This window comes from Heloderma suspectum, chromosome 2 (genome assembly GCF_057233095.1).
Source record: "Heloderma suspectum isolate Gila_16-S chromosome 2, 16-S_ref, whole genome shotgun sequence".
Lineage (NCBI taxonomy): Eukaryota > Metazoa > Chordata > Lepidosauria > Squamata > Helodermatidae > Heloderma > Heloderma suspectum.
In genome coordinates, this window is record NC_139459.1 from 275,026,467 (window position 1) to 275,052,709 (window position 26,243).

A 26,243-nucleotide genomic window follows, 5' to 3' on the forward strand; every position below is an offset into this window, starting at 1 on the left:
GGGCCCAGGACTGAGCCCTGCGGTACCCCACTCGTTACCTCTCCCCAGTTTGAGAAGGTCCCATTGATAAGCACTCTTTGAGTCCGATTCTGTAGCCAACTGTGGATCTACCAGATAGTTGTTTCATCTAGCCCACTTTGAGCTAGTTTGCTCATCAGGATATCATGGAGTATCAGGATATCTACTTCATCAGATGCATAAATTGTAGTCTTAAATTGACAGGCATACATACATCTACAGTTGGTATGTGGGTACATATGCCTGCCAATTTAGTATTATACTTCATGCATCTGATGAAGTGGACTCTGGACCACAAAAGCTTCTGCCATCATACATTTGTTAAGTCTTTAAGGTGCAACAAGATGCTTTGCTGTTTCTAGCCAGACTAATATGGCTTCCCCTCTGGAAATCGTTACAAAGCAGAATTAGGGTCTCCCTTAGTCCATTAAAGACAACAGTTTCATACCAGTATAACAAGTGATATCTACACAGGAGATTAACCTCAATTCTAGAAAATGAGCCAACTTCTGAGTGGAAAAGTTTGTAGTTTGCCTCCTTGCCTACTCTCAGTTTCACACTGCCAATATGGCTACTGCAATGGTTTTTCAACTATTGACGGAAATCAATAAATGAAGAAAACGATTTCTTCATAACTATGTCAGCCATTAGGCCAAAAATATCAAAGGCCTTAAAATCCTATCCTTCCTTTTCACATTCCTTTTAACCTGAACATCTCTCTTTTTCTCTCTCTCTCTCCAAAGAGAGGAATGCAAGAAGATAATCCCTAAGGATTAATCACAAAAGGATAATTAATATGACTGTTTTCTCACTGCAAAGTGACTTCTGCAAGTAACCTATGGTGGTGGTGGTGGAGGCCTGCCTACACTCTGTTTTTGTGAAAGTGGCCTCCATTCCCACCAGAAATACTAAAATAATATATCAAGCTTGCCAGAAACGTGGCAGTAGGAAGGACGATTGCAACGACCGTGCTAAATACCCTCATGCATACATGATTGCAGGAAGGAGTGATCCTCTGCAAATCGTAAGGTGCTCAGCAGGTTATTTTATTTATGTTTTACTAGAGAATGGAGAACAGTGATCAGAAGTTCCATGCCAATAATTTAAGAACCCAATATTAAAGTTAATCTAACCTTTACCTAAAGGATTTTCCAAGAACAAAAGCCTAAGTCAATCTCTCTCTCTCTCTCTCTCTCTCTCTCTCTCTCTCTCTCAATAAATTCTTTAGTTCATGTGTTCTAGCCCTGCTTACAATTTACTCCATCACCACCCTGTAGTATGTAACTCCACACAAATCTCAGCATTCACATCTGTTTAATATTACAGAACTCTGAGGTTTCAGGAGCAGGCTGCTGATTATGCATTCTCTTCTCCCTTAGTGTCTCCCCAGGCATCCATTTCTCCCTTGACCGTAGTTAAGAATTACTGTGGTGCCAAAATTAACCATGGATAACAGTTTCTTCTTAACCTTGCTTTCAAATCTTGCTTAAGAGAGACATCAGAATAGCCCTAACCATGGCTAACATCACGACAACTGAACCAGTTACCTAAGGAGGTGGTGGGCTCTCCCACACAGGAGGCAATCAAGATGAAGCTGGACAGCCATCTGTCAGGGATGCTCTGACTTGGATTCTTGCATTGAGCAGGGAGTTGGACTTGATGGTCTTATTGGCCCCTTCCAACCCTACTATTCTATGAAGGTTAATACCATCTATACTGTAACATCTGGATTACCTAAACTTTAGATATGATCTTACTCATTACTTGTAGTTTGTTTCTTTAGAATCTAAAGCAACAAACCACAAGTGACAGGCAAGATTATAACTTCTTGTTTTTTTGGGGGGGGGGGGCAGGCACGGCTAGATAGCATCACTGATGCAATGAATATGGACTTGAGCACGCTCCGGGAGAGAGCACAGGACAGGAAGGCCTGGCGTGCTATGGTCCATGGGGTCACAAAGAGTTGGACACGACTGAACAACAACAAGGCACAATATGGGCATCTGTGTCCTCTCTTCCTTACAGTGGGGATAATACCAACTTGCGGGGGGATGTTTAAATTGGGGAAATGGCATGGGAATCCCCTCCCCCAGCATTGCTGCTTATAAAAGCTTTAAAAGACAAAAATAAATCCTCTTCCTTGTCATCAGGTGATCCAGTCACAGATCTCCCTTGTAGTTTGGTCCAACAAAACCAAACAAAATAATTTTGGAAGTGATCGGCTTTTTTTAAGTATTGATCACCTTGAAATAGTCCTTCATTACTACTCCAATCTTCCTTGTCAGACAACAGTAACCTCACTGAGAAGGCAGCTGATGTTGTGCCCTTAAGACTGCTTTACCAAAGAAAGCAACCAAGGAATCAATACTTCACTGAGTCTCATAACACTTGCTTATTCTGAGTAAAAGCAGCAGAAGTGATCTATTCACTTGCCAATCAAATGAATGTCTTCATTTATAATAATAATAAACGAGGTGGTCAGCATAACTTTACTTTCAGTCAAAAAGATCAGCAACCATAATGCAAATGAATTCAACTCTGAAATATGGAAAGACATTTGAATCATCAAGACTTTTCCTTAAAACAGAAAAAAAGCCACCACTTCAGTACTATAATTTTCCCAAGGCCTTTTCGAAGGCCTTCCACTTACTTAATGAGCATTACATGTGAATGAGACTTTTTGGTCAGGAACGATATGGTCTAACACCTAATGATTTTCTAAAGAGTTGCAACTTCAGTAAACAGAATGTTTAACTAATTTTACATCTTTTCTGTTTAGGTAACCATAATGTTTTATGGAGTTTAAAGGATACTTCCTTTTACTAAAACATACATATACTGCCTGGTTCTCACATAACACTAAGCCATGGTATGGGCTCTTGAATTCAGGGTTGTCATGATGTGTGAACACGGCCACGCTAACAAACTATGGGTGGTTAACCACAAGCAACCGAAAAACAGAATCCATGGTTTGTTGTTGAGGCTGTTCACATGCAATGACAACCCATCAGTTTAAAAGCCAATGGGTTGCTGTGCATGAGTGAATGCTTTACTGCACAAGTCACGATCGCCTCCTTCATAGGTTGTGCAGTGTGATGTACAAACTCAGACCACTGGGTTGTTTAGCCCATAAACAACCCAGCGGCGTGGGTTTGCATGTCACACTGGTAAAGTGTCACTTTGGGTAAAGAGGAAGAGGCAGGCACACTGCAGGCAGTGCACCCCCTTGTGCATAGCAAACCAACCATTTTTAAACTCATGGGTGTTGTTACATGCAAACCAAGTCACTGTGTTGTGAACTCTGAGTTGTTTAAACCATGGGTTGTTACATGCAATCTCAGAACTCTGGGTTGTTCATGGGTTGTTTCACCAGGCTACAGAAGCAGCAGGCAAGAGTGGTAAAAAAAACACAAAAAACCCAGTTGCCCTACATGCTAGTACTACAGTGCCACAAAGGCATTGGGATACAGAGAGGCAGGGAAGAAGCAGGCAAAGGAAGAAGGAAACTAACAACCCAGGGAGTGAGAAAAACTTACCGTAGTTTGTTTGATCATCTGCCAGGCAAATCCTACGTAGGGCAACAGACCATGTGTTAAATAAACCATGGGTTAGCATTATGTGCAAAACAGGCCACTAAGTGAAAGAACTACTTGTCTGTTTCCAGCTTTATCTTACGAAATAGCAAAACCAAGTTTCATCTGGTAATACAGAACTTTACCTATCTATCTGTGACACTTATATACTGCTGAATATAACAAAACCCTCAGTGGTTCACAATAAACATTAAATACATTTAAATACAATATTAACAACACAACATTATGAACACATTAAAACATTTCCAATTACAATAAAAACAATTCAAGAAGTAAAATGGAGTGGCATGATTAATTCACTTACAGCCCAGGGAAAGCCTGGATGAACAAGTACCTTTTCAGGAGGCGTTTAAAAGATGTCATGTTTTCTGCCTCCCGAAATGCAAAAGGGTTTTTTTCCAGAGGGAGGGCTCCCCTACAGAGAAGGCCTGCTGTCAGGGTACCTCATGGCGACATTCCGATAGCTTTGGAATGACAAGCAAGGCCTCCTCTGATGATCTTAAAGGTTGCCTGGGTATGTGTAAGGGAAGGCGGTCTGATCCCAAGTCGTTTAGGACTTTATATGACAACATAACCTTGTACATGGCTCAGTCGCTAATAGGCAGCCAGTGCAGTTCTTTTAACACAGGTGTTATGTGAGCATAGCTAGGTGTCCCAGTGAGCACCCTAGCTGCTGCACTGCTACACCATCAGAAACACAGGACTCTATCGAACAAAACCCAAGCTGTCAAGAATGCACATTTACTGTCACAATGGTGACTCTACTCATATGCTGGGAAACTGAGCATAAATGTATATCAATAAAATATACTTTAGATCAATAATTTTAATAAGAATGAAAGTAATAACTATGCTGGGAATCTTACGGAGAGGATTAAAAAAACATTTTCCCCATAGCTTCATTATTTCTAGACATTTTACATTTCTAGTCTTTCTGTAAAAGTGTTGTTATTACATAGTTTTTATAAATCATTTTGGTGGGAGTAAAGGGTGGGTAGCGATATATAAATACTTTGTCTTAAATTCTAAACAAAATCATAATCCAAACCCGTTCAATTTTTCAGAGAAAACCAAAAATGGTCCTCGGAAAAAGTGTTTTTTCCCAAATGTTTCTGTTCTTTTTCCCGGGCCTTCAAATCTCTAGTCCTTGCTACATCCCTCTTCTCTCCTCCCTCCCTAACAAACTTGTTCATTTGCAGAAATTATTGGTTCTTATAGTTTTATCCCACCCTTTCTCCAAGGAGCTCTCACATAATACTAGAACCCAAGGACATCCCACAAAGCTGGTCGGTGGGAGATTCAGGGCAGATAAAAGGAAGTACTTCTTCACGCAGCACATAGCTAAACTATGGAATTCGCTACCACAAGATGTAGTGATGGCCACCAACTTGGATGGCTTTAAAAGGTGGTTAAATTCCTGGGGAGAAGGTTATCAATTTTTACTAATCCTGATGGCCATGTGCTATCTCCAGTATCAGAGGCAGTATGCCTATGTCACCACTTGCTGGGGAACATGGGCAGGAGGATGCTGTTTCACTTATGTACTGCTTGTGGTTTCCTGGTCAACAGCTGTTTGGCCACTGTGTAAACAGAATGCTGGACGAGATGGATCCCTGGTCTGATGCAGCAGGGCTCTTCTTATGTTCTTATGAGCTATGGGTGGCGTATATGGGTCTCCCCTTGCCCATGGTATCCTCACCATAACCCTGTGAGGCCAGTCCAGCTGAGGGTGCGTGGAATGGCTCAACATCACCCAGTGAGCTTCAGGGCTGGGTGGAAATACGAACCTGTGTCTTCTAAGTCATATTCTAATAATTATAGACCACACTGGCTTACTCAGGGCAAGTTTACACATGCATGCTCATCATTTGGCAACTGGAAATCAAGTCCCAAGAATGAAACAGATGCCACAGATTTAAAGAGAGAGAAAACATTCACTTCATCATGACGATAATATATTTAAGCACACAACCATTGCACATCCACAGAACATGTACTGGAGAAGGTAGCATAGCATTGGCATGAGTCGTGAGGGTGATATCAGAGGCTGCTTCAGCTGGACTGTTCTCCCCCTCCCCAGAACTTATAAATAGCCAACTACCACTAACTTCCCTGTGGGAAGGAACAGGGGAGAGAGAGAAGCAGGGGAAGATAATGCCAGGTGCCTGTGCCAGCTGTATGTCACTACCACTCTGCTGCAGGGCCCACTGACAATTGCCCTGTCAGGATCCTAATGAGTCATTAACATTCTGATACTGTCTTGCTGTGATTTTATTATTGTATTTTTATTTTACTAGTAAGCCACCTTGGAAAAATTTATAGCTTTAAAGGTGAATAATTATAAAGCAACATAACAAATCACACCGACCTCGAAAGGTGCGTTCAGCCAAAGGTCCTGTGTACACATTACTGTATGCACCTGGGTTCTGTACCTGAGTTTTGCAAGATTCCTAACTGCACACAGAGAGGCTAAATGTGTACAACTTGTATTCGCACCTTCGGCGGAATGAGTGGAAATTGGGAGTGGAGGCAGTGGGCATGATATCAATTCTCCACCCCTTGTACACATTCAGTGTAGGCACAACTGCTGGGTGAGAAGGACATCAAAGCACTTCACGTGTTTAGCTGCAAGCAAGACATCACCCTGAAAGGGGCAGGGCGGGGGGAGAAAAACCTCTCTCTCTGTTGCTTCTATAAAAGGTGGCCCAAACAGTGCAAACCGTAAATTGTTGAAAGTAATGGGCAAAAGCAGCAAAGCCAAGGTCACTGCAGGAGCTTTTAGGTCCAATACCCCTGCTTATGAGCTTCAGCCAATATCTTAGCACCCATCAAAAAAACAAAAACCTCTGGGTTCTCCGAGCATTATGTTGCAGGCTTCCAACAGAAGCCCCCTTTTTGCCCAATTTGCACTACCATGTTAGCCCCCTAAAATGCTCAATGTGATCATGATATGGCATTTCCTGCCAACAACTAAGACTGACCATTTTAATTTCTGTAAAAACAAACAAAAACGCCATGTTTTCGAGCTCCTTTCCCTGCATCAGTAACATATGAAGGAGGAAACTTGTATTGCAGGGTCACCAGATACAGGAGGACTAGAGAAATTTTCTCATAGGAAAGAGATACAACTTGGCATATCACACTAAAGTGCAAAACGAGGGGACACAAGTCACTTGCCCTCTCTCAGTGGCACTTCTCAGCATCCAAGGCCTCCCTAAGTTAGCAGTGATAACCAGGCAAACACAGTCCATTGCAGGCTTGGCTGCTGCTTCAAGTTACTGTGGATTCTTCAAAGACAGTTGGCCTTACAATACCCCTTGCCTGTGCAACTTCAGGAAGCAAGGTATATTCTGGCTGACAAATGCAGGGCTGGAAGACTAGTTGCATCACTCTAATGGCTTGAGCAGACAGGTCTTAGCCAACATACTCTACAAACACTCAACTTTGGCCACAAGGCTAATACGCTACTCAAGCTGTGCAGTTCAATAATCTCTTTCGACTCTTTCAAAGCAACTAATAAACCTTGGGATAGTTCTCAAGTAATGTCCATTACTTCCCAGTTGTGGCTATTACTATGTCACTTAGATGTATAAAATACATCTCTGGGAACACTTACCACTTTAGGGTGAGAATTCCTTAACAAGAGGATTTAAAGCAGCTGGGCGACAGACTTGCTATCGTGTTAACTAATTGCGAGAGATCCCCTTAGTCAACATCCCCCGTTCTGCCCTCCCTTCTGTGCTTGAAACAGCACTGCAGGCATTTTAGCAACCAGCAAGGATGGAAGAGGGAACAGAAATAGATGGCACAGCAAATTCTGAGCGCGGGAGGAATGCTTTAGCTCTTGGGTGCCTTCTCATTGTATTAAATAACTGATTTTCTGCAAAGAAATGAAGATAGCGATTGCTCACACCACAGTAAAGTTTTTTTTCCTCCATGTGCGTGATCAGAAAGACACCAGACCGAGTCATAAGATTATGTGTTCAGTTAAAAATAGACACATTCGAAAATAGAACATTTGAAAATGAGATCTGTCACTCAACATAACGTCTGCCTGAGCATGACACACATTATGGAGGTCTGCTAGAAGTGTTTAATCAAGTCTACAATTCCCTGTTCCTTGAGCATTTCCCATAGAAGCAAGGATTGCTGGCTCTTTGTGTGACCCTGAAAAGTGTACGTGTGCATGCGCGCCGCACTACAATGTATTAGAACTTTGATGTTGACCACTGTCAGGGAATGGCCCCAAGCATTTCCCTTAGCGTTCTACCACAGAAGTGAATGGCTGCCAAATGGGCTTGGCGATACTGCTAATGCAAGGTGAAAGTCTGCATGTCTTCTAGCCTGGGGGAAAGGCAGCATATTGCAGCAGCCAGAAGGAAGCAAGGGAGGAGAAGAGGTTGGCAAAAGAAACAGAAATTGGATGCACTGTTGCGGGAAGTTGGGTAGGGGACTCAGTTATAACAGAAGGTTTTCTCAACCAGAGTCTTTCTGAAGTGGCGGGAGATCTATAGTAAGCTTCAAAATTCTGCACTAGCATTAATATCCAAACTCTATTTTCAACCATTTATCTTTGGCTGGGCAGCTAGTGTGATACTATGCAACTTCAATAATGATGATGACGTGGTGGTGGTGGTGGTGGGTTTGGGAGGGTGGGGGAAATGATGGTCAAATGACTGCCTATTATTGTAAGTAAAGTAAAGTATTATTCAACAGTGGTCAAATATTCCATGAAACCAAGGCTGCCTTTATGTAAGAGGCAGCCTAACTTCTCAACTGAACCTTTGCTCCCAAATCCTGCAGAAGAGTACAAACATATACACTTGCTTAGCAACACCATGCCCTGTGCTATATTTTGAAAAGTAAGACATTTGGTTGTGTGTTTTAAGAGTTGCCATGCATGTTTTGCTTTATTTCATCTGAAACAACATGGGCAATGGTGTTCCTCACTGACTCATCCACTGTTTATTGGAATGCCTTTCTGCATATTTAAAGGATTTGCAAAAATAGTCTCCCTCCCACCACCCCTCATTCTCACTCTCTTTCTCGCTCTGTCACACACAGGTGCAGGAGAAAAAGATTCTCACATTGCAATAAGATGATGTTTAAAGTGATTTCCCTTCACAAATGAAGGGGTAATCATGCATAAACATGAGCACTGTCATGTGCAATAATCAAAGCATTGTGTCTGTTCTGCCAGATTTACCAACACTTGGAAGGCACAGTGCACAGCAAGTAACTTATCGGCATTATATGAGATAAAAAGGAAAGAACAGCCAAAAAGAATAAACGATCCAGAAAATATAACATCACCGGATCTCTCAGATATCAACGTATTTATACGCATTTCTTAGTGTGACCTTCTTTTTTGCTTGTCCTGTGAAGTACTATGCACCTTCATGGCATTTTATAAAAATAATTGCATGTGTGTGTTTAGGATTGTGATCCAACTCTATTGTAACAGCTCTGTATGTAATTCCTCACCTGATGGCTATAGGTGACCAAGAAATTCCATGTAGGCGAGCAGGCTGGTGGAGATGGAGAAGTCCTCCGTCCTGCCCTCACCAGCCTGCACACTAGCCATGGAAAAAGGAATGTCTCTTTCTCTATAAATGCATGGAAACCCAGCGGTCTGGGAGAAGGAGAACAGAATGCTTTGCTCCACCACCACCAATCCGCTTGGTGATAGGCATTTTTTTTTTCTTAACAAATTTCTAAGGAGAAGGCCTTCCCATCCCCCATGGTTTTAAGCAGGCTAGTAATTTTTTGCAGGCTAATAATTTCTGTGGGCTTATTTTCAAGGCTACATTAAACTATATTGTAAACAGTTATTTTGATAGCACAACAATGCTTCTAGTAACTTTTCAAAAATGATCCCTATCTGTAATTAAACCTTCATTTTATATATGCACTTACCATTATTGCATGCTGTTTTTATTTTACATTAATAACCTGTCTTTCTTCCAAATTGCTCAGGGCAATCTACATAGTTCTCAGCCCCATCCCCAATTCTATACTCACAACAACCCTATGAGATAGGTCAGGCTGAGAGATAATGAGTTAGTTTGGAAGTTCATATCTGTCATGACCCCTTGTTCTGAGGCTTCGCATCACCCCAAGGATTCACTGGTTACCCCATTTTAGGGGGTGCCCTTGGCACCCCCTTCTATACCTTCTATTTCCTGACGATGTGGACTTCCATCAATGTCTGACCCTGAACATGACTCCCCTGCAGCTTCTCTCATTCCTCAGCTCCATAGGAGCATGAGACTGCAGAGACAGACACCAGCCCTTTAAGAATTACAGGCAGCATCCAGCAGGGTTGGTGCCATTGGTAGAACAGGCTCTGCCAACCTTTTAAAGGCATTCGTTGAATTTGCTAGGACAACACCTCTCTTTGTGGGAGGTTACGCCACTCAGCACTTCCTGCACTGTGCTATCCAAGGTCCTGAAAGCCCTGCCTAGCCTGTTGTGGCCCTGTTCTGCTTTGTTTGACATGACTCTGAACAACAGTAGGTACCTGTGCTGCAGCCCGCTTCCCATGGGCCTCAACCCAAGCCAGGCCAATATCTTGGCTTAATAAGAACAAGCCCTTTGCTGCACACATAGCCCCTTTGCTTTTCCTCTGCAGAGGTGAACGAACCACAAAGTCTTCCATTAACTATAGTCTCTTGTTTCATCCGAATCAGGAAACTATGGCTAACAATTAAAAAAAAAAGCCAGCTTATCAACCCAACTTCAAACCATGGTGTCCTGGCTTGTTCTGAAGTTAAGCATAGTTTCCCAGTTCGGGCAGAACAGGAAACTATGGTCAATGGGTGATCTCCTGGTTTGCTCACGTGCAAAGAAGAAGTGAAGAGGCTGGATACACGACCCAAAAACTTGTTCATATCTCGACCAGAAACTGGCCCAACATCACTCAATAAGCTTCATGACAGCGTGGGATTTGAACCCAGATCTCTCCACTCCAAATCTGACACTGTAAACTTTACAACTTTTCCTGTTTGCCTGTCTAGTACAACGTGAACTTTGCTTCTAATTCCTGGTTGTCCCTGAAATGGCCAAGATATCCTACATTCTATTTTAGTTTAATCAGACAGATGCCATTAATTAAGGCAGAACCATCAGTTTTTTGAGGTGGGAGGAGGAACTGGGGGTTTTCCAATTAACCCCCAGTTTTCCTCAGTTTTTCTGCAAGGTGTATGTTAAAATGCAGCAGCCAAAGGTAATCGCTGATGAAAATCAGTATGCTGCGGGAAATAGACATGTAAGTGGATGATTATCACACACCTACAATCATGGGATTAAAAACAGAACTACTAGGCCAAATCAAGCAATATGATCACTTATACTAGAGGGCACCAGGCCTAACTGGCAATAGCTGCATGCCCTTTTATTCTCTGAGCCAGGTTTTACAAGGAAGTATTGCCAAGCATAATGGAAGAGCCACATTCCTTGGAATGTATGCTAACAATCCTCTGGAATGCCAGGAGAATGTTCACCCAAAATAAGTGATATGCAGCACATAAGTGCCAATCTATAATGAACCTCATTCCCACCAATACTGCTAAAGCAGCAATGTTCTGGAACAAGGAGGATGAAATCTAAATTAATAGATCTCTATAGCTGGGAGTCTGATCAGGGTTTTACTCCTATGCTGATAGAGTATAACTGTGTATCTAACTGTCACATTCAGTTGTGTCATACTGACTTAGAAATTCCTAGTATCATTGCCAGGGGTTGTATTCAGTTGAAAAATCAGAGACTTCCCACCAGGCCTGGTGTCAGGATTGAGGAGGCCACGGGCAGATCTCCTAGGTGGGTGATCCAGCCCGCTCCCCTCCCCAGAGCCAGCACTTCCTGGATGGGCAATCCAAGTGAATGCCCCCCAACGGTGCCTCCTGGGCAAGCGATCAAACACCCGCCCTGCAAGCTTACTGATAGCCACAGTAGCAGGAAGCAGCAGCAGAGAGGCCACTGCAGAGCCACTTGGCCCAGTGCACTGCCTTTCAGCACTGGGTCACTGAAAGAAAAACAAGTTGTGCTCGCCCAGGCAGGATCCCACCTGGCCCAGCAACCCCCCCCCCCCCCGCACTGCTTCCAAGGGCCTAGTGCTGAAAAGTGATGCATCCTGTTAGGTCATTCTGCAGCAGCCACCATGTTCCTTCTCCAAATGCCTCAGAGCCCCATCCCTAAAATTTAGTGTCATTAAAACCAAGGACACTACAGTGGCATAAATTAAAGTATTTTCTCTTAGATGAACTGGGTGAAAATGCAGTGAATCTTACTTAATAATTCACTGGGATTATGGCATCTCTTAGAAAGAGCTCTAGTACTATTAAAACACAATTACGTTTTTGAAAAAACCACTGCAGTATAAAATGTGTAGCAGCCAAAATACCATAAAGCAGTTTTGCTATTATTTCTGCAAGAACTAAAGGTCAACAACAAAAGTGCCATGATGAGAGTAAACACAATTCACAGTGTATATAATGTGCCAGTATTTACATGGCAAAATACACGTGGCCCCATTAGTTATGATATGAATGGATCCTCCACTTTTAAATGGGCAGTTTTCATAAAAGCGTGAGAGAATAAGACGAAGGATCCATCTAGTCCTGTACTGTGCCTCCCACAATGGCCAACCAGATGCCACCGTAAAACTCATAAATGGAGTAAGGTGAACATAATCCTCCCATGTTGCTTGTTCCCAGAATCCAGTAATACACTGCCTCTGAATATATAGATCTTGTATTTAGCCATCATGGGTAACAGCCACTGATAAATCTCTGCAATGAATCTCACTCTTTTATAAAGCCATACAAGCTAGAAACCATTACTACATCTTGTAGCAATGAATTCCACATGTTAAGTATGCATTCTGTGAAGTAATACTTCCTTTTCTCCTGAACCTTCTGCCAGCCAATATTTTTGAATGACCCTGAGCTTTAATATTTTGAGAGGAAGTTCTCCCGAGTCCCTGCACTGAATGCAGGGACACAATAATTCCACAGTTGTCAATTCTATGCTTAACGGAAGGAACCTCAACTATTTAAATATGCCACATGTATATTTTGCCTTTGAAACCATGTGAAACTCATGGGTTGGAGCACCAAGCTTCTCACTCAAGAGATATTCAGGAGTCACACCCATAATTTTTCACCGAACATGCATGCTTTTCATGGGGAAGAGGGAATGTCGTACGTCGTAGCAGCACTGTTGAAAAATACTCCTTGCCATCTAAAGCCAGTGTTCCACTCTTTCATATCTTCCATGACAAAACTGCGTTAATCAGCACCAATGTTGACTCTGAATCACTACTCCACACCCACACAAGTCTGAGCATCTCCTGTACTTCTCAACTCTCTGTCACCTTAGACATTCCCATGTGCCACGGCTTGCCCTTCCCAATCCTCTTGCATGTCAAACTAGTTCCCTTCTCTGGCAGCTTACCAACCTAAACATCCCTGCCACCCCATTTTTCACTGGCTAAGTGAAAAACCACCATCCATTCCTCACACTACGGGCATGTGAGCAAATTCCACACAGAGCAATTCTTGACAACCATGTTGCTAATCTAAATGGAGGCTGGCCTCAGAGGCCAGTAGCGAAGCATGCAGTAGCAGCCACTGGTAGGTCAGCCCCTACCACTTCCCGGTCTTTAAGTTGGTCAGTAACTTCTGTGGAGTGTGGCTGAGGTGGTGGAGACTACACTGGGGAACTCAGGAGGCATTGTACTTGACCGCCCGGATTTAAACTTGAGTACTTTTTAGACCCAAGTTGAAAGGGGAAAATGTGAGAGCCAGTGTGGTGTAGTGGCTAGAGTGCTGGACTGGGAGTTGGGAGATCCGGGTTCTAGTCCCCACTCAGCCATGGAAGCTCCCTGGGTGACTTTGGGCCAGTCACAAGATTCTCAGCCTAACCTACCCCACAGGGTTGTTGTTGTGAGGATAAAATGGAGGAGGAGGAGGATTATGTACACCGCCTTGAGTTCCTTGGAGGAAAAAAGGAGGGACATAAATGTAATTAATAAAGTAAGTAAATAAATGTGATGCAGCTCTTGTACTTGTTCAATTTATCTGTTAGGGCTTTCCTCTCCCACTACACATGTACAATTAATCCTTGCTCTTGTCTCTCTTTCTCCTTTCTGGAGCCAGGGGGATAGAAAGAGAAATAGTTTCACATGTTGGCCATCATTTGGAAGAACATGCCCATCTCACTGGAGACTGTGGTCTAGTTTGGACGTAATGCTGAGCTATACTTTAGCACTATGGAAATGAGCCTGGGTGAGCCTTATGCAGCATATCCCTCCTCCCCTCCAGTGTGGCTGCAAGGAGAAAGCATTGCTAACCACAATTTGTTTTTATGACTGAACCATGAACTGTTTGTTTTAATAACTGTTCATCTGAACAAGCCAGGATCATAAACCATGGTTTCCAACATACTTAAAATATTATGCTATGGAGGCTGCCCACATGGACATGGGCTGAGGTTCTTTCATCTTCCCAGGCTTAATTTATTATTTATTTATGTTTTATGTTTCTATCCTGTGTTTCCTCCAAGGAGCATAAGGCAGAATACATGATCTTCCTCCTCTCCATTTTTTCCTCACAACAACACCCCTGCAAGGTAGGTTAGGCTGAGAGTCAGTAACTGGCCCAAAGTCACCCATTAAGCATCACAGCCAAGTGGTGATTAGAACCCGGTCTCCTGAGTCCAGTCCAACAGACTAACTACTACCCCACACTGGCTCTCTTAGTAGACTTAACAGCAGCTACCTCTCCTGACAACTCCCTGCATGATTTTGGGAGGGGAGCATGTGTGTGTGTGTCCACATGTGCATAGACACTCCTTCCCTATGTTTTGTGAATAGGGAAGAACACTCGTTAACTGCCCCCCGAATATTTGCAGCGCTACCATATTAATGAACTTCGATTACTAGCCTCTATTAAGACAGCTGCCATCATTAGGCATTTTGAATCCATCGTGTAAGGGGTTTTACTTCAGTGAGAGTGTAACAATATAGGGAACATACACTTTTGCTCACTCAATGTGTACTTACCCACATAATGCATATTAAGGGCCAGGTACTTGTACTGGAAGAGGGGATTGTTGTTCAGGCTACTTCTTTGGATCTGCTGGAAGAAGGAACTGACATCCCATCTGTACAAGACATCCAAAAGCATGATGCTCGGGACCCGCAGGGCCACATTCAACATCGCTTCCAACTTCTCCTTTGCAGCCATTCTGTTTCTTATCAATGAAGGTATAGCAGTCTGTAAAGAGCAGAAATCAGCAAGTCAGTTCCATCACCCCAAAAGTATCCACCATGACATTAAAAGTTATGAAGATGCCTTACACTGGGTCAAATTACTGGTCCATCTAGCCCGTTAGTGCCTATTCGGACTGGCAACAGTTCTCAGGGACTCAGGCAGGGGTCTTTCCCATCCCTTCTTGTATTTTAAAGTAGTTTTACAGCTGTGAAAATTTAAGGATCTTTATAGGTGTTTGTTGACTGTTATATTTCTGTCTCTGCTAGTTTTTAATTGTTTGATTGTGCTGCTTTTGATTCTATGTTTGTGTTTTATTTATATTTCTGTACATGGCCCTGATAGCAATTTACTCTAGGGCATCTAATACATTGAATTAACGAAATAAATAAATTCACAGTATAATTAAAAAAAACCCTTTTTAAAAACCACAGATGAGGCACACAATATTTGATGGTCTGATAGCAGTGAAGACAGAAAGTCATGTTTAGTCACTAAAGGGACACATGATGATAGAGCAAACTAGAAGAAATGCTCAAAGGAGTGAAATGGTAGGATTGTAAGAAGAGTCATGCTGGATCAGCCCCAAGACTTATCTAGTCCAGCATTCTGTTTCCCACAGTGGCCAACCAGATGCCCCTGGGAAGCCCCACAACTAGGATCTGAGTGCAACAGCACCCTCCCAGCTGTGCTCTCCAGAAACTGATATTCAAAGCCAGTTATTGTCAGCACGAACACTCTGTTGTATGACACAGACATTGCATTATCGCTCACTGGTGAAGGCTTTAGATGGAGATGTAAGTTAACTCAACAGAGCTTCAGTTAAGCTTTAAAGTACATAATTATTTTGTATGAACAGAAGACTGACTTTTATTTTTAAACCTACTATTTTCCCTGCACAAAATATAGATATTTACAGCTGAATGTATTAGTTGTTTTTAATCAAAAGAAGACGCAGTAGTAACCAATTAAAAACAAAGCGTTGGATCCAATGGTGTCATTCCTCTGACAGAACTGCTTCCATCAGCAGAACCAGGAGAGGGGGAGGAGAGAGAGAGAGAGAGATTGATTCCACCCACTGTGCACCCTCAAAATCTGTTCTGGAGGGCTGGGGAAACCCCAAGTACTGGATTTGGGAGTGGCACGGAGGGCTACAGGGGAAGGTCAGAGGAGAATGTCCTGTTTCAATAGCATGATGCTGAAACTAACTGAAAGTAATGAAAAAGGAGACAATAAGAATTTCCACCGTAGTTTTAAAAACAAAACCCAAGTAATACCAAAAAGGCATTCCATACTACCTAGATCGTGAGTAGGAAACCTGATGCCCTCTAGATATTTTTTACTAGAGCTCCCATAATCCCTGACCATTCACCATGCTGGCTGAAGCTTATGGGAGTTGTAGTCCAAAAGATCTGGAGGGCCCTGGGTTGCCTGCCCTTGATCTTGACCCTGTACGCCAGGGGTAAGCTGATTTCAGTCACGTATGGTCAACCTTAAAAACAACTAGAATTCCCGCATTCCACTGACGTGTTTTATAAACAGTATAAATCAACGGTATATGTTTAGACTCTCTGAACAGCTATGGAATAAATAATCTGTATTAAGCAATCCTTTAATACACATTCTTGCTTACGAACATAATGAGTACCTAGCTGGATCAGACTAAGAGCCACCTAGTCCAGCATGTGCCACCTAGTCCAGCATGTGTTGCATGAATTCCAGCAACCCGCAGGTGGGAGCTGGTCTACCAGAAACTGGCCTGTGGTCCGCTGGTAAGACCACACTATCTTATCTCTCTGCCCATCCCTGCTGTACATTTAGACTGCACTGTGGATTCAGTTAACATGGGGCAGTGTGTTATAGGCCCCACCTCGTCGCTTGCAATCCCCTATCTTCACAACACTATTTTCAAATACAAGTTCCATCGTGGTGTGCATGAGCGCGGACAGTTTGGAAATTTAGCATTCATTTGGATGCACTCACAAGCAGCCACTGGGATTCTGGTGTGCTAAAAGAATGCTTATGAAGGGAAGAACCAAAGCAAAGCATGCATTTTACAGAATGCAACATAAAGGTAGATAAACTGAGTTATGGCACAGTGGCAGGCAGGCTGTATTGCACCAAACCCAGAAGAATATATGGGACACATTCCAAGTTAACTTTTTAGTCATCAAAATAACATTGTTCATGGAGATTCTATTATCCAATACCCATGAAGCCAGTAATTACAGAATTTCTTCCAAGGTCTTAAAATGAAAAGAACAATAGGATTGCTTTCTCATTTCTAGAAGCAAACCTGAAGATTGTTGCCTTTACCACAAAACATAGCTAATCCCTTTGGCCCCTGGAGACATGCAAGCAAGAAAGCTTAAGTGCTAAATGGATGTTACAAGCATTGCATATTGGGACCTTCATTCACTTACATGTCTCATTATAATAAGCACTATATAAATATACTGCTTGCGAAGAGAAAACTCTCTGGAAAAGACCCTGATGCTGGGAAAGACTAAAGGCAAAAGGAGAAGGGGATGGCAGAGGATGAGATGGCTAGATAGCATCACTGATGCAATGAATATGGACTTGAGCAGGCTCCGGGAGAGAGCGCAGGACAGGAAGGCCTGGTGTGCTATGGTCCATGGGGTCACAAAGAGTCAGACACGACTGAACGACTGAACAACAACAAGTATGCTGCTAAATAAATAAATTCCCAACCACAATCTAGTCAGGATGCCTTCCTGCCCACAACCCTTAAGAAATGTGTTTGACTGAGGTTATATTGCAGGGTTTAAGCTCAACTAGTTCATTGGTGATATTCTTCATTTTCTACAGCTCCCACCCCTGAAACCAGTTTAACTCAAGATCTCTAAAAGGCGGGGAGTGCATGTCTAGCAAGTAGGTGTCACAGTCTGACAACCTGGAGAGCTAATGAATTGCCCTGGCTTACAAGGTGGTTAGGAATCAAGCAGAAAATATAATAGTTCCACAAAAACTTAACCTCCAGTCAGAAAATAGTACTGGGAACTGATACGTGTGACTTGAGTCCAAGGCTAACAATAGAACCCTGAGAGTCAGAATACACAGCAGTTTTTCAGGGCCTGAAAATTAGTATAATTCAGGCCAGTGAAATTTTAAATAGTCCTGTAATTTAAACCCCCCCAATAATTTAGATGGAAGCCTCATTGCAAAAGACCAGTCTATATGAACTAATCTATATGCCATTCCCATGCAGTCTTGGAATCATCCATAAAACAGCAACCTAAATTATCATGCCATTCAGAATATTTAGAGGGTGCCATAAGCCCACGGAGACTGGCTGTGAAAAGGCATTTGATTAATTCTTTGTTGGGAGCTATAGGGGAAAAGTGATGGGCTACATCAGGAGTGCATACACTGCAGGACTTGAGGCCTTAATTGTGTCGTTCCCCCCCCATCCTTGGATCTGCATCAGCTCACAAGGAGGAGAAGGGGGAGAGAAGGCTTTCCATCCCTCAGCAATCCCCATACAAAGTGATCTGTATCAGGATCACTGGGGTGTGCCTGCATGTGTGGCACCCGAGCCAGCATTACATGAGGCCCACAACTATGAAAAGGTTTTGCATCCTCCCAAAAAGAGCCATCCACCAGGACTGTTTTTTTTTTAATCACAGTGATGTGGAGAGAAAGATGTGATACAGCTCAGCAGAACGACGACAAAACTGAATGCTTCTAGATCAGGGTGGGGAACGTGTGGCCCTTCAAATGTTTTGGCCTACAACTCCCATCATCCCTGACCACTGGTCATTCTGGCTAGGGTTGATGGAAGTTATAGGCCAAAACATCTGGAGGGCCACAAGTTGTCCACCCCGATGGTACGTAACAGCAGCAGTACTACATACAGTATTTTGGAGGGGGAGGAGGAACACCACAAGGAGTCCTTAAATTGATTACGCAGAAAGGCCTTTCCCACTGCACAGTCGATCTTGCCAACATCAAAGCAGCACTCTCTTCAGCTTTAAAGGGCTTGTTAAAATCTAGTTCCATGAAATGCTTTCAGGTATCTGTTTTGCCTCAGAACACACTGTTACAATTACAAGCAGCCACTGAAACGTTCATCCATAACTAGAGAGCCATCACTGTGCCAGTTGTCAGAGGGGTGGGGATGGGAATTGACAGGACGATTGAGACACATTCCTTCAACTATGGACAACAGCCTATTGTACAGAGCTGCCCAAGCTATGTAGCTTGCACTCTAGTTCATAGTGCCCCACCGCTGCTCCCTCTCAAGTGAGAGCTTTCAGGCACTCTGCTCTTGGTTTTGGCTGAGCAACCTGACACACTGAACAGCCTTCAGTAACTTCTCGGTAATGCACACCCACTTAAATTCTCAGAAGAAAGGAGTTCTAACATACTGTACTTGCTTTTCATAATAAGGCTGCAATTGCCTGGGAATAAATCCCACTGAACTCAATGGGACTTACTTCTGAACAGACATGTACAGAACAGTGCTGTACAACTCCAAAAGGAAAAATACATATAATACAGAAAGTACTAGCAGTTATTTTTCCCCTCACAAGGGAATCTTGACACTTGTTTACTTCCAGTGATGATGATGATAAACAAACATTTTAAACATTTTAATCCCACTCTGATAGAACTTCTACCCCAGTTTCTGCAGTTCCACTAAGAAGAAAGCTGGCAAAGTGGATTCTGTCTGACCTTGTATGAGTCAGCATCAATTCGAGATGGGTGTGGGAGAAATGGCCTAGAAAGGGCTCAGGAATGTTTAGTGACATAAGCTGTTAACACATGTCAAAGACGCAACCCAACCTGCAATACTGAATCTAAGGAAATTAACATGTTGTTCTGGCATTCAGTTAAGAGCCATTCCAGGATACATTTTAGTTTACATGTTTGCATTAAAGTGACGATGGCAGAAAAGCCACAGACACTGACTTTCAACAGGGAAGCGCAAGACTTTGGATTCACAACACATGAGAAAGTTAAAGTTGCAGTTAATGCCACATTTAAGTTTATTTAATCTAGATCTAGATCCATTTCAATCGGGCTTCAGGCCTGGTTTTGGAACGGAAACTGCCTTGGTCGCCCTGTGGGATGACCTCTGCCGGGAGAGGGACAGGGGGAGTGCGACCCTGTTGATTCTCCTGGACGTACGTCTCAGCGGCTTTCGATACCATCGACCATAGTATCCTTCTGGATAGGTTGTCTGGGTTGGGAGTTGGAGGCACTGCACTACAGTGGTTCCGCTCCTACTTGGATGGCTGATTCCAGAAGGTGGTGCTGGGGGATTATTGCTCTGTGCCATGGCAATTGTGCCATGGGGTTCCACAGGGCTCTATTTTATCCCCCATGCTGTTTAACATCTACATGAAACCGCTGGGGGAGGTTATCCGGAGGTGTGGGCTGAGGTGCCATCAATATGCGGATGACACCCAGCTCTACCTCTCTTTCTCATCAAAACCAGGTGAGGCAGTGGCTGTTCTGAACCAGTGCCTGGGCACGGTAATGGACTGGATGAGGGCCAATAAACTGAAACTCAATCCAGACAAGACGGAGGTACTGTTAGTGGGTGGTTCATCTGCCCGGCTAGGTGATATTCAACCTGTTCTGGAGGGGGTTGCACTCCCCCGAAAGGATCAGGTTCGTAGTTTGGGGGTGCTCTTGGATCCAGAATTGTCACTTGAGGCACAGGTGAACTCAGTGGCACGGAGCACTTTTTATCAGCTTAGGCTGGTATACCAACTACGCCTTATCTGGACAGAGATAGCCTAGCTACAGTTATCCATGCTCTGATAACTTCTCGTCTGGATTACTGCAATGCGTTATACGTGGGGCTGCCTTTGAAAATGGTCCGGAAACTTCTGCTGGTCCAAAATAGGGCAGCAAGATTGTTAACAGGGACTGGCCTGCAAGCTCATATTACGCCAGTACTTTTCCAGCTGCACTGGCTGCCAGTCCATTTCCGGGCCCGATTCAAAGTGCTGGTGTTAACATTCAAAGCCCTTAACGGCTTGGGGCCAGGTTACCTGAAGGATCGCCTACTCCCATATGTGCCTGCCCGGACCTTAAGGTCATCATCAGAGGCCCTTCTTCGTGAGCCCCTGCCAAAGGAAGTGAGGCGGGTGGCTACTAGGAGGAGGGCTTTTTCTGTTGTGGCACCCCGGCTCTGGAATGAGCTCCCTCGTGAGGTTCGCCTGGCGCCTACATTGTACTCCTTTCGGCGCCAGGTGAAGACCTTTTTATTTTCCCAGGCATTTTAGCTTTCTAAATTTTTATCTTTGCTGTTTTAAATCTGTATTTTAAACTCCTGTACTGCTGCTAGGTTTTATTGTGGTTGTATTGTTATATTGTGTTTTAATGTTCTATATATTTTAAATTGTTTTATTGTGTGTTGTTTCGTTTTAGTTTTTGTGAACCGCCCAGACAGCTTCGGCTATTGGGCGGTATAGAAATGAAATGAAATAAATAAAATAAAATAAGTTATTTGTTTAATTTATTTATTTAAAATATTTCTAGGCTGCCTTTCAAGGCAGAAGCCTTCCCAAGGGGGCTTACAGCCATAAAATGCATTATAATAAAAACCTTATGCAGTAATAAAGGAGCCAAAGTTCATAAAAATAAGAAAAATAAAAACAACAAACACCAGCATAAGACACCTGGCCTTGACAGTATTAAAAGTCTATAATACGACTGCAGCTACAACCCAGAGCAGTCTAGTAAAACATAATCAGGGGAAGGTCAGAGTATAAGGTAAGTTGGGATAGGCATCTGGTGTTTTCTAAGAACCAGAGTCGTGCACAAATGGCTTCTCAAAATTCTCCAACCTATTTGTGGGTAGAGAAATTGGGTGACAATTTTGCTGAATTTCTCCTTGTTGTTGTAGTTGTTCAGTTGTGTCCGACTCTTCGTGACCCCATGGACCATAGCACGCCAGGCCTTCCTGTCCTGCGCTCTCTCCTGGAGCGTGCTCTAGCCATCTCATCCTCGAATTTCTCCTAGGGGAGGAGAAACTCTCCAACCGTTTCTCACAGATAAGGCTTACTGTTGGCAGGGGTTGTAGCACAGACTCTTTTTCCCTAAGGGTTTTTGGTTTATTGCTCTGCTTCTGTAGGTGCCAACAGCATCAACTGTGGTGAGGCTTCCACTTTTTTGAGGCAGAATTTTGAATTTCTTTTGGTGATCTTTTTGAGCTTACTTATCACCTTGAAGTGGACGAGGGTAGGGATGTCAGAGAATTCCGCCATGGACTCCAATGAGGCTGGATTCTTTAGAATCCGGCCCCCCGGAGTCCATGGTGGAACGGCCTCCCCCCACGCCACCCCACGGAACCCCCCCAGGACAGAGCTTACCTGGCAGCGGTAAGCTGGTCTCCAGCTGGTCTCCCGGCCGGCCGCTGCTGGGCTGCTGTGGCCGCAAATGGCGGCTGTCATAGCAGCTGCCATTTGCGTCCCTACGCTTGCCCGTGATAGGCTACATAAATATTTACGTAGCCTATCGTGGCTAAAGTGGGGATGCAAATGGCGTAGGGGGCAAAAAACGTAAATCACGGGCAAGCGTAGGGACGCAAATGGCGTCCCCTATGCAGGACGCCATTTGCATCTGCAGCAGCCTGGCAGAGGGTGGAGGCCCCGCTGCGGATCAGCCCGGCCGGCAGCTCCACAGACTGGCCACAGAGCAGAGCCAGCCGGGCAGGATTCCGGGGGGGGAAGAACAGATCGACTCCTCCGACCTGAGGACCCCAGAGGAGCTAGGTAAGTGGGGTTTCGTACACCCCTAGACGAGGGTGCTGTGTGTGTTTTCTCTCTCTATTACACATCTGTCCATTGATCTGCAGTCTCCCAAGCCACCTGCACTTTCTGAACTGAAAAAGCCCCATGGGAGGAATTGCATCAGGATGTCTTCCTCGTGATGGCTTTAACTGAAGCGCGGGAAGCCAAGGAGGCTACTGGCTGCCACAAAGATGACTGTGCAATGACAGAAAGGACACTCATGCACATTCCTCAGCCACCTCATAAGTGAGGTAAGCCCAAGAACCCCAAATTCAACCCATGAAAATTTCTCCAAAATTTATCCTCCTTCGAATTTCCTTTCAAAAGCAATTTCTTTTCTGTCAAAGTGAATGAGAACAGTTGAAAGAAATGTGGGACAAATTTTCAGCATAGCACTAATAAGAACGCAAGAGCCCTACTGAATCAAACCAAAGGCCTATCCAGTCCAGCATTCTGTTCTCACTGTGGCCAACCAGACACCCCAAAGGGAAGCCCACAACTAGGAAAGGAAAGGTTCCTCCTGTGCAAGCACCGGGTCATTACTAACCCCTAGAGGGATGCCTGCTTAGGCTGGCGTTTTCATGGCAGACTATAGCAAGGTGGTTTGCCATTGTCTTCCCCAGTCGTGACTACCTTACCCCCAGCATGCTGGGTACTCATTTTACTCCCCTCGGAAGGATGGAGGGCTGAGTCAACCTGAGGAGGCTACCCGAGACCTGGCTTCCGCTGGGATCGAACTCAGGTCATGGGGAGAGTTTCATGCAATAGCACCCGCCCCGGTGAGTTTCCCAACAGCTGTTATACAGAGGCCTACTGCCTCTGCTGCTTGATGGCTACTGAAGACAGGCAGCGTCTTAGAAGGCTGCAATTATACAAAGGGAATCTTCCCCAACTGTGGACTTGTGAAAAATAGATCTTTTGCGTCTCCCTCAGCTGAGAGAAGATGCAGAAGATTTCAATTGTATGAGATGGAGTGGGTCTAGGCACTCAGCCAGCCAAGCACTGCCAAAGAACAGTCACACAGTTGTAAGGCACCGACTTTCTTAGAAAAGAGATATACTTTATAATCGTGAACAGGCTAGAGACATGCTGATTATCAAAAAGAAATCAGTTAACTAGTACTATGAAATGAAATTAACTTTTAAATACACACACCTGTAATAATTACTGTGGTTTATACATTTTATAGTAGACGAGGTTTCTATCAATGTCAATGGTCCAGTGATAAATTAAAAACGTAGGTGAAGCAAAGCGAAAACAGAAAAAAAGCAAACTTTTAAAATGCAATTGTGCTAACTAGCAGCGGGTCAGTTCTTTAAGCATAATCAGGTTCATGGAATATTTGAAAATACTTGACCATGGCCAAATAAAAGGTGGTAAACTGACTGGTTAATTGACCAGAGTGTAAACCCAGACAGAGGGGGTGTTCGGACGATCATGTTGATAAAACAAGTCATTGTGGCTCCCCCCGCCCCATGCATGTGACTGGCATTTGCAAAATTAACTGTGATGCAAGTGTGGGTTGCCATATCGTCCGAACCCCACACAGCATGGTGGGGGTGGCTTCTTACCCACCCTACAACCCTACTGCACATCGTGGGTTATAAGGTGGGTAAGAAGCCACCCCTGCCATGCTCTGTTCAGATGACACAGCAACCCACACTGCATCGCGGGTAATTATGCAAATGGCGGTCATGCGCGCAGCACACATGGGGAAGGGGGAGAAGCCATGATGGCTTCTTTTACCAACATGATCGTCCAAACCGTCACAGATGCGTGAGACATTTACACTTCTTGTTCCCTTCACATGTTCCCTCTAGTTATTACCTAACATAAAGAACTTAATCCGATCTGAAACCTCTCTCCCTGCTACATAAAGCACAATCCTGGACATGTTTACTTAGAAGTGTAATAATGTCCGTCTCCAGACATTTGGACAGGGATTCTACGGCCAACCTTGGTGAAGATTTAAACGAGAGGTAGAGCTGCGTGTCATCCGCATATTGATGACACTGCACCCCAAATCTCCTGATGATAGCCCCCAGCGGCTTCACATAGATGTTAAATAGCATCGGGGAGAGGATGGAACCCTGTGGCACCCCACAAGTAAGTGGCCACGGGTCCGAAACCTCCTCTCCCAGTGCTACCCTCTGGTACCTGCCGGAGAGGAAGGACCGGAACCACCGCAATACGGTGTCCCCAATGCCCAACCCCTCAGGCGGTCCAGGAGGATACCGTGGTCAACGGTATCGAAAGCCGCTGAGAGGTCGAGGAGAACAAGGAAGGAGCATTTGCCCCTATCCAGAGCCCTCCTCATATCATCTACCAAGGCGACCAAGGCCGTTTCTGTCCCATGCCCAGGCCTGAAGCCCGACTGAAATGGGTCTAGATAATCAGTTTCTTCCAAGTGTGCCTTCAACTGCACCGCCACCACCCGCTCAATCACCTTGCCCAAAAATGGCAGATTTGAGACTGGGCGAAAGTTGTTCAGAACTTGGGGATCCAAGGAGGGCTTCTTTAAGAGCGGTCTTATCACTGCCTCCTTGAGGGCTGATGGCATCACTCCCTCCTCAAGGGAGGCGTTCACCACCGCCTTGATCCCCTCACCCAGTCTCTCTCTGCAGCTCATAATGAGCCAAGATGGGCAAGGATCAAGTAAGCAGGTGGTCGGCCGTACCGATGAAAGCACCTTGTCCACTTCATCAGGAGGAAGAAGCTGGAACCGATCCCACAAAACCGGTTTGCCACAGGCCGCCTCTTGCTCACTAACTGTATCCACAGCGTGCAGAGTAACACACCTAATCTGATCAATTTTATCTGCAAAGTGCCTTGCCAAGGCCTCACAGGAGGCATCAGAATGCTCCAGTGGTTCTGGAGCCACAGGACCGACCAGGCTCCGGACCACTTGGAACAGCCTCCTGGGACAGCACTCTGCAGACGCGATGGAGGCAGCATAATATTCCTTTTTTGCTGCCTTCACCGCCACGTGATAGGCTGAAGATACAGCTCTAGCCCGTGTCTGATCGTCTTTGGAGCGAGACTTCCGTAGGGGTGAACGAAAGTCACTTACCTTTTCTCGCAGCTTTTTCGCGGTGGGGGGGAGCGCTTCGCTGCTCCCCCCGTGAAGTTCAGGCCGGGGGGGGAGGCTTCCCGCCTCGCCCGGCCGAAATTCAGGCTGGGGGGGGAGGCTTCCCGCCTCGCCCGGCCGAAATTCAGGCCGGGGAGGAGGCTTCCCGCCTCGCCCGGCCGCGAACTCGAAAGTAAAAAAAAAAAAAAAAAAAAAGTCCCCTGATAGGCTACGTGACGATTCACGTAGCCTATCACGGCTAGATCTGGAAAGTCAGCCGTGATAGGCTACGTGAATCGTCACGTAGCCTATCACGGGTGACTTTAAAAAAAAAAAAGCGCGTACGCGAATGGCGGCCCCCATAGGGAGCCGCCATTCGCGTTCCTTATTTAGTTGCTGTAGTCTACGTCAATGTTTACGTAGACTACGGCGAAAATAAGGGCAACGCAAATAGCGTTGCTCTTATTTTCGCCGTAGTCTATGTAAACATTGACGTAGACTACAGCGACCAAATAAGGAACGTGAA

At 44.5% G+C, this 26,243-nt stretch overlaps 1 protein-coding gene across 2 annotated transcripts in view; it reads right to left on the reverse strand.

Moving 5' to 3' along the window:
• RNF145 (ring finger protein 145) overlaps positions 1-26,243 on the reverse strand; it is a 101,925-nt gene that overhangs the window by 61,053 nt on the left and 14,629 nt on the right. For both annotated transcript variants that reach the window (XM_084839271.1, XM_084839273.1), the window contains exon 2: positions 14,677-14,890. In XM_084839271.1, the coding sequence (XP_084695397.1) occupies positions 14,677-14,860 (184 nt within the window). In that variant the 5' untranslated portion in view covers positions 14,861-14,890. The remainder of the gene's footprint in view (positions 1-14,676; positions 14,891-26,243) is intronic.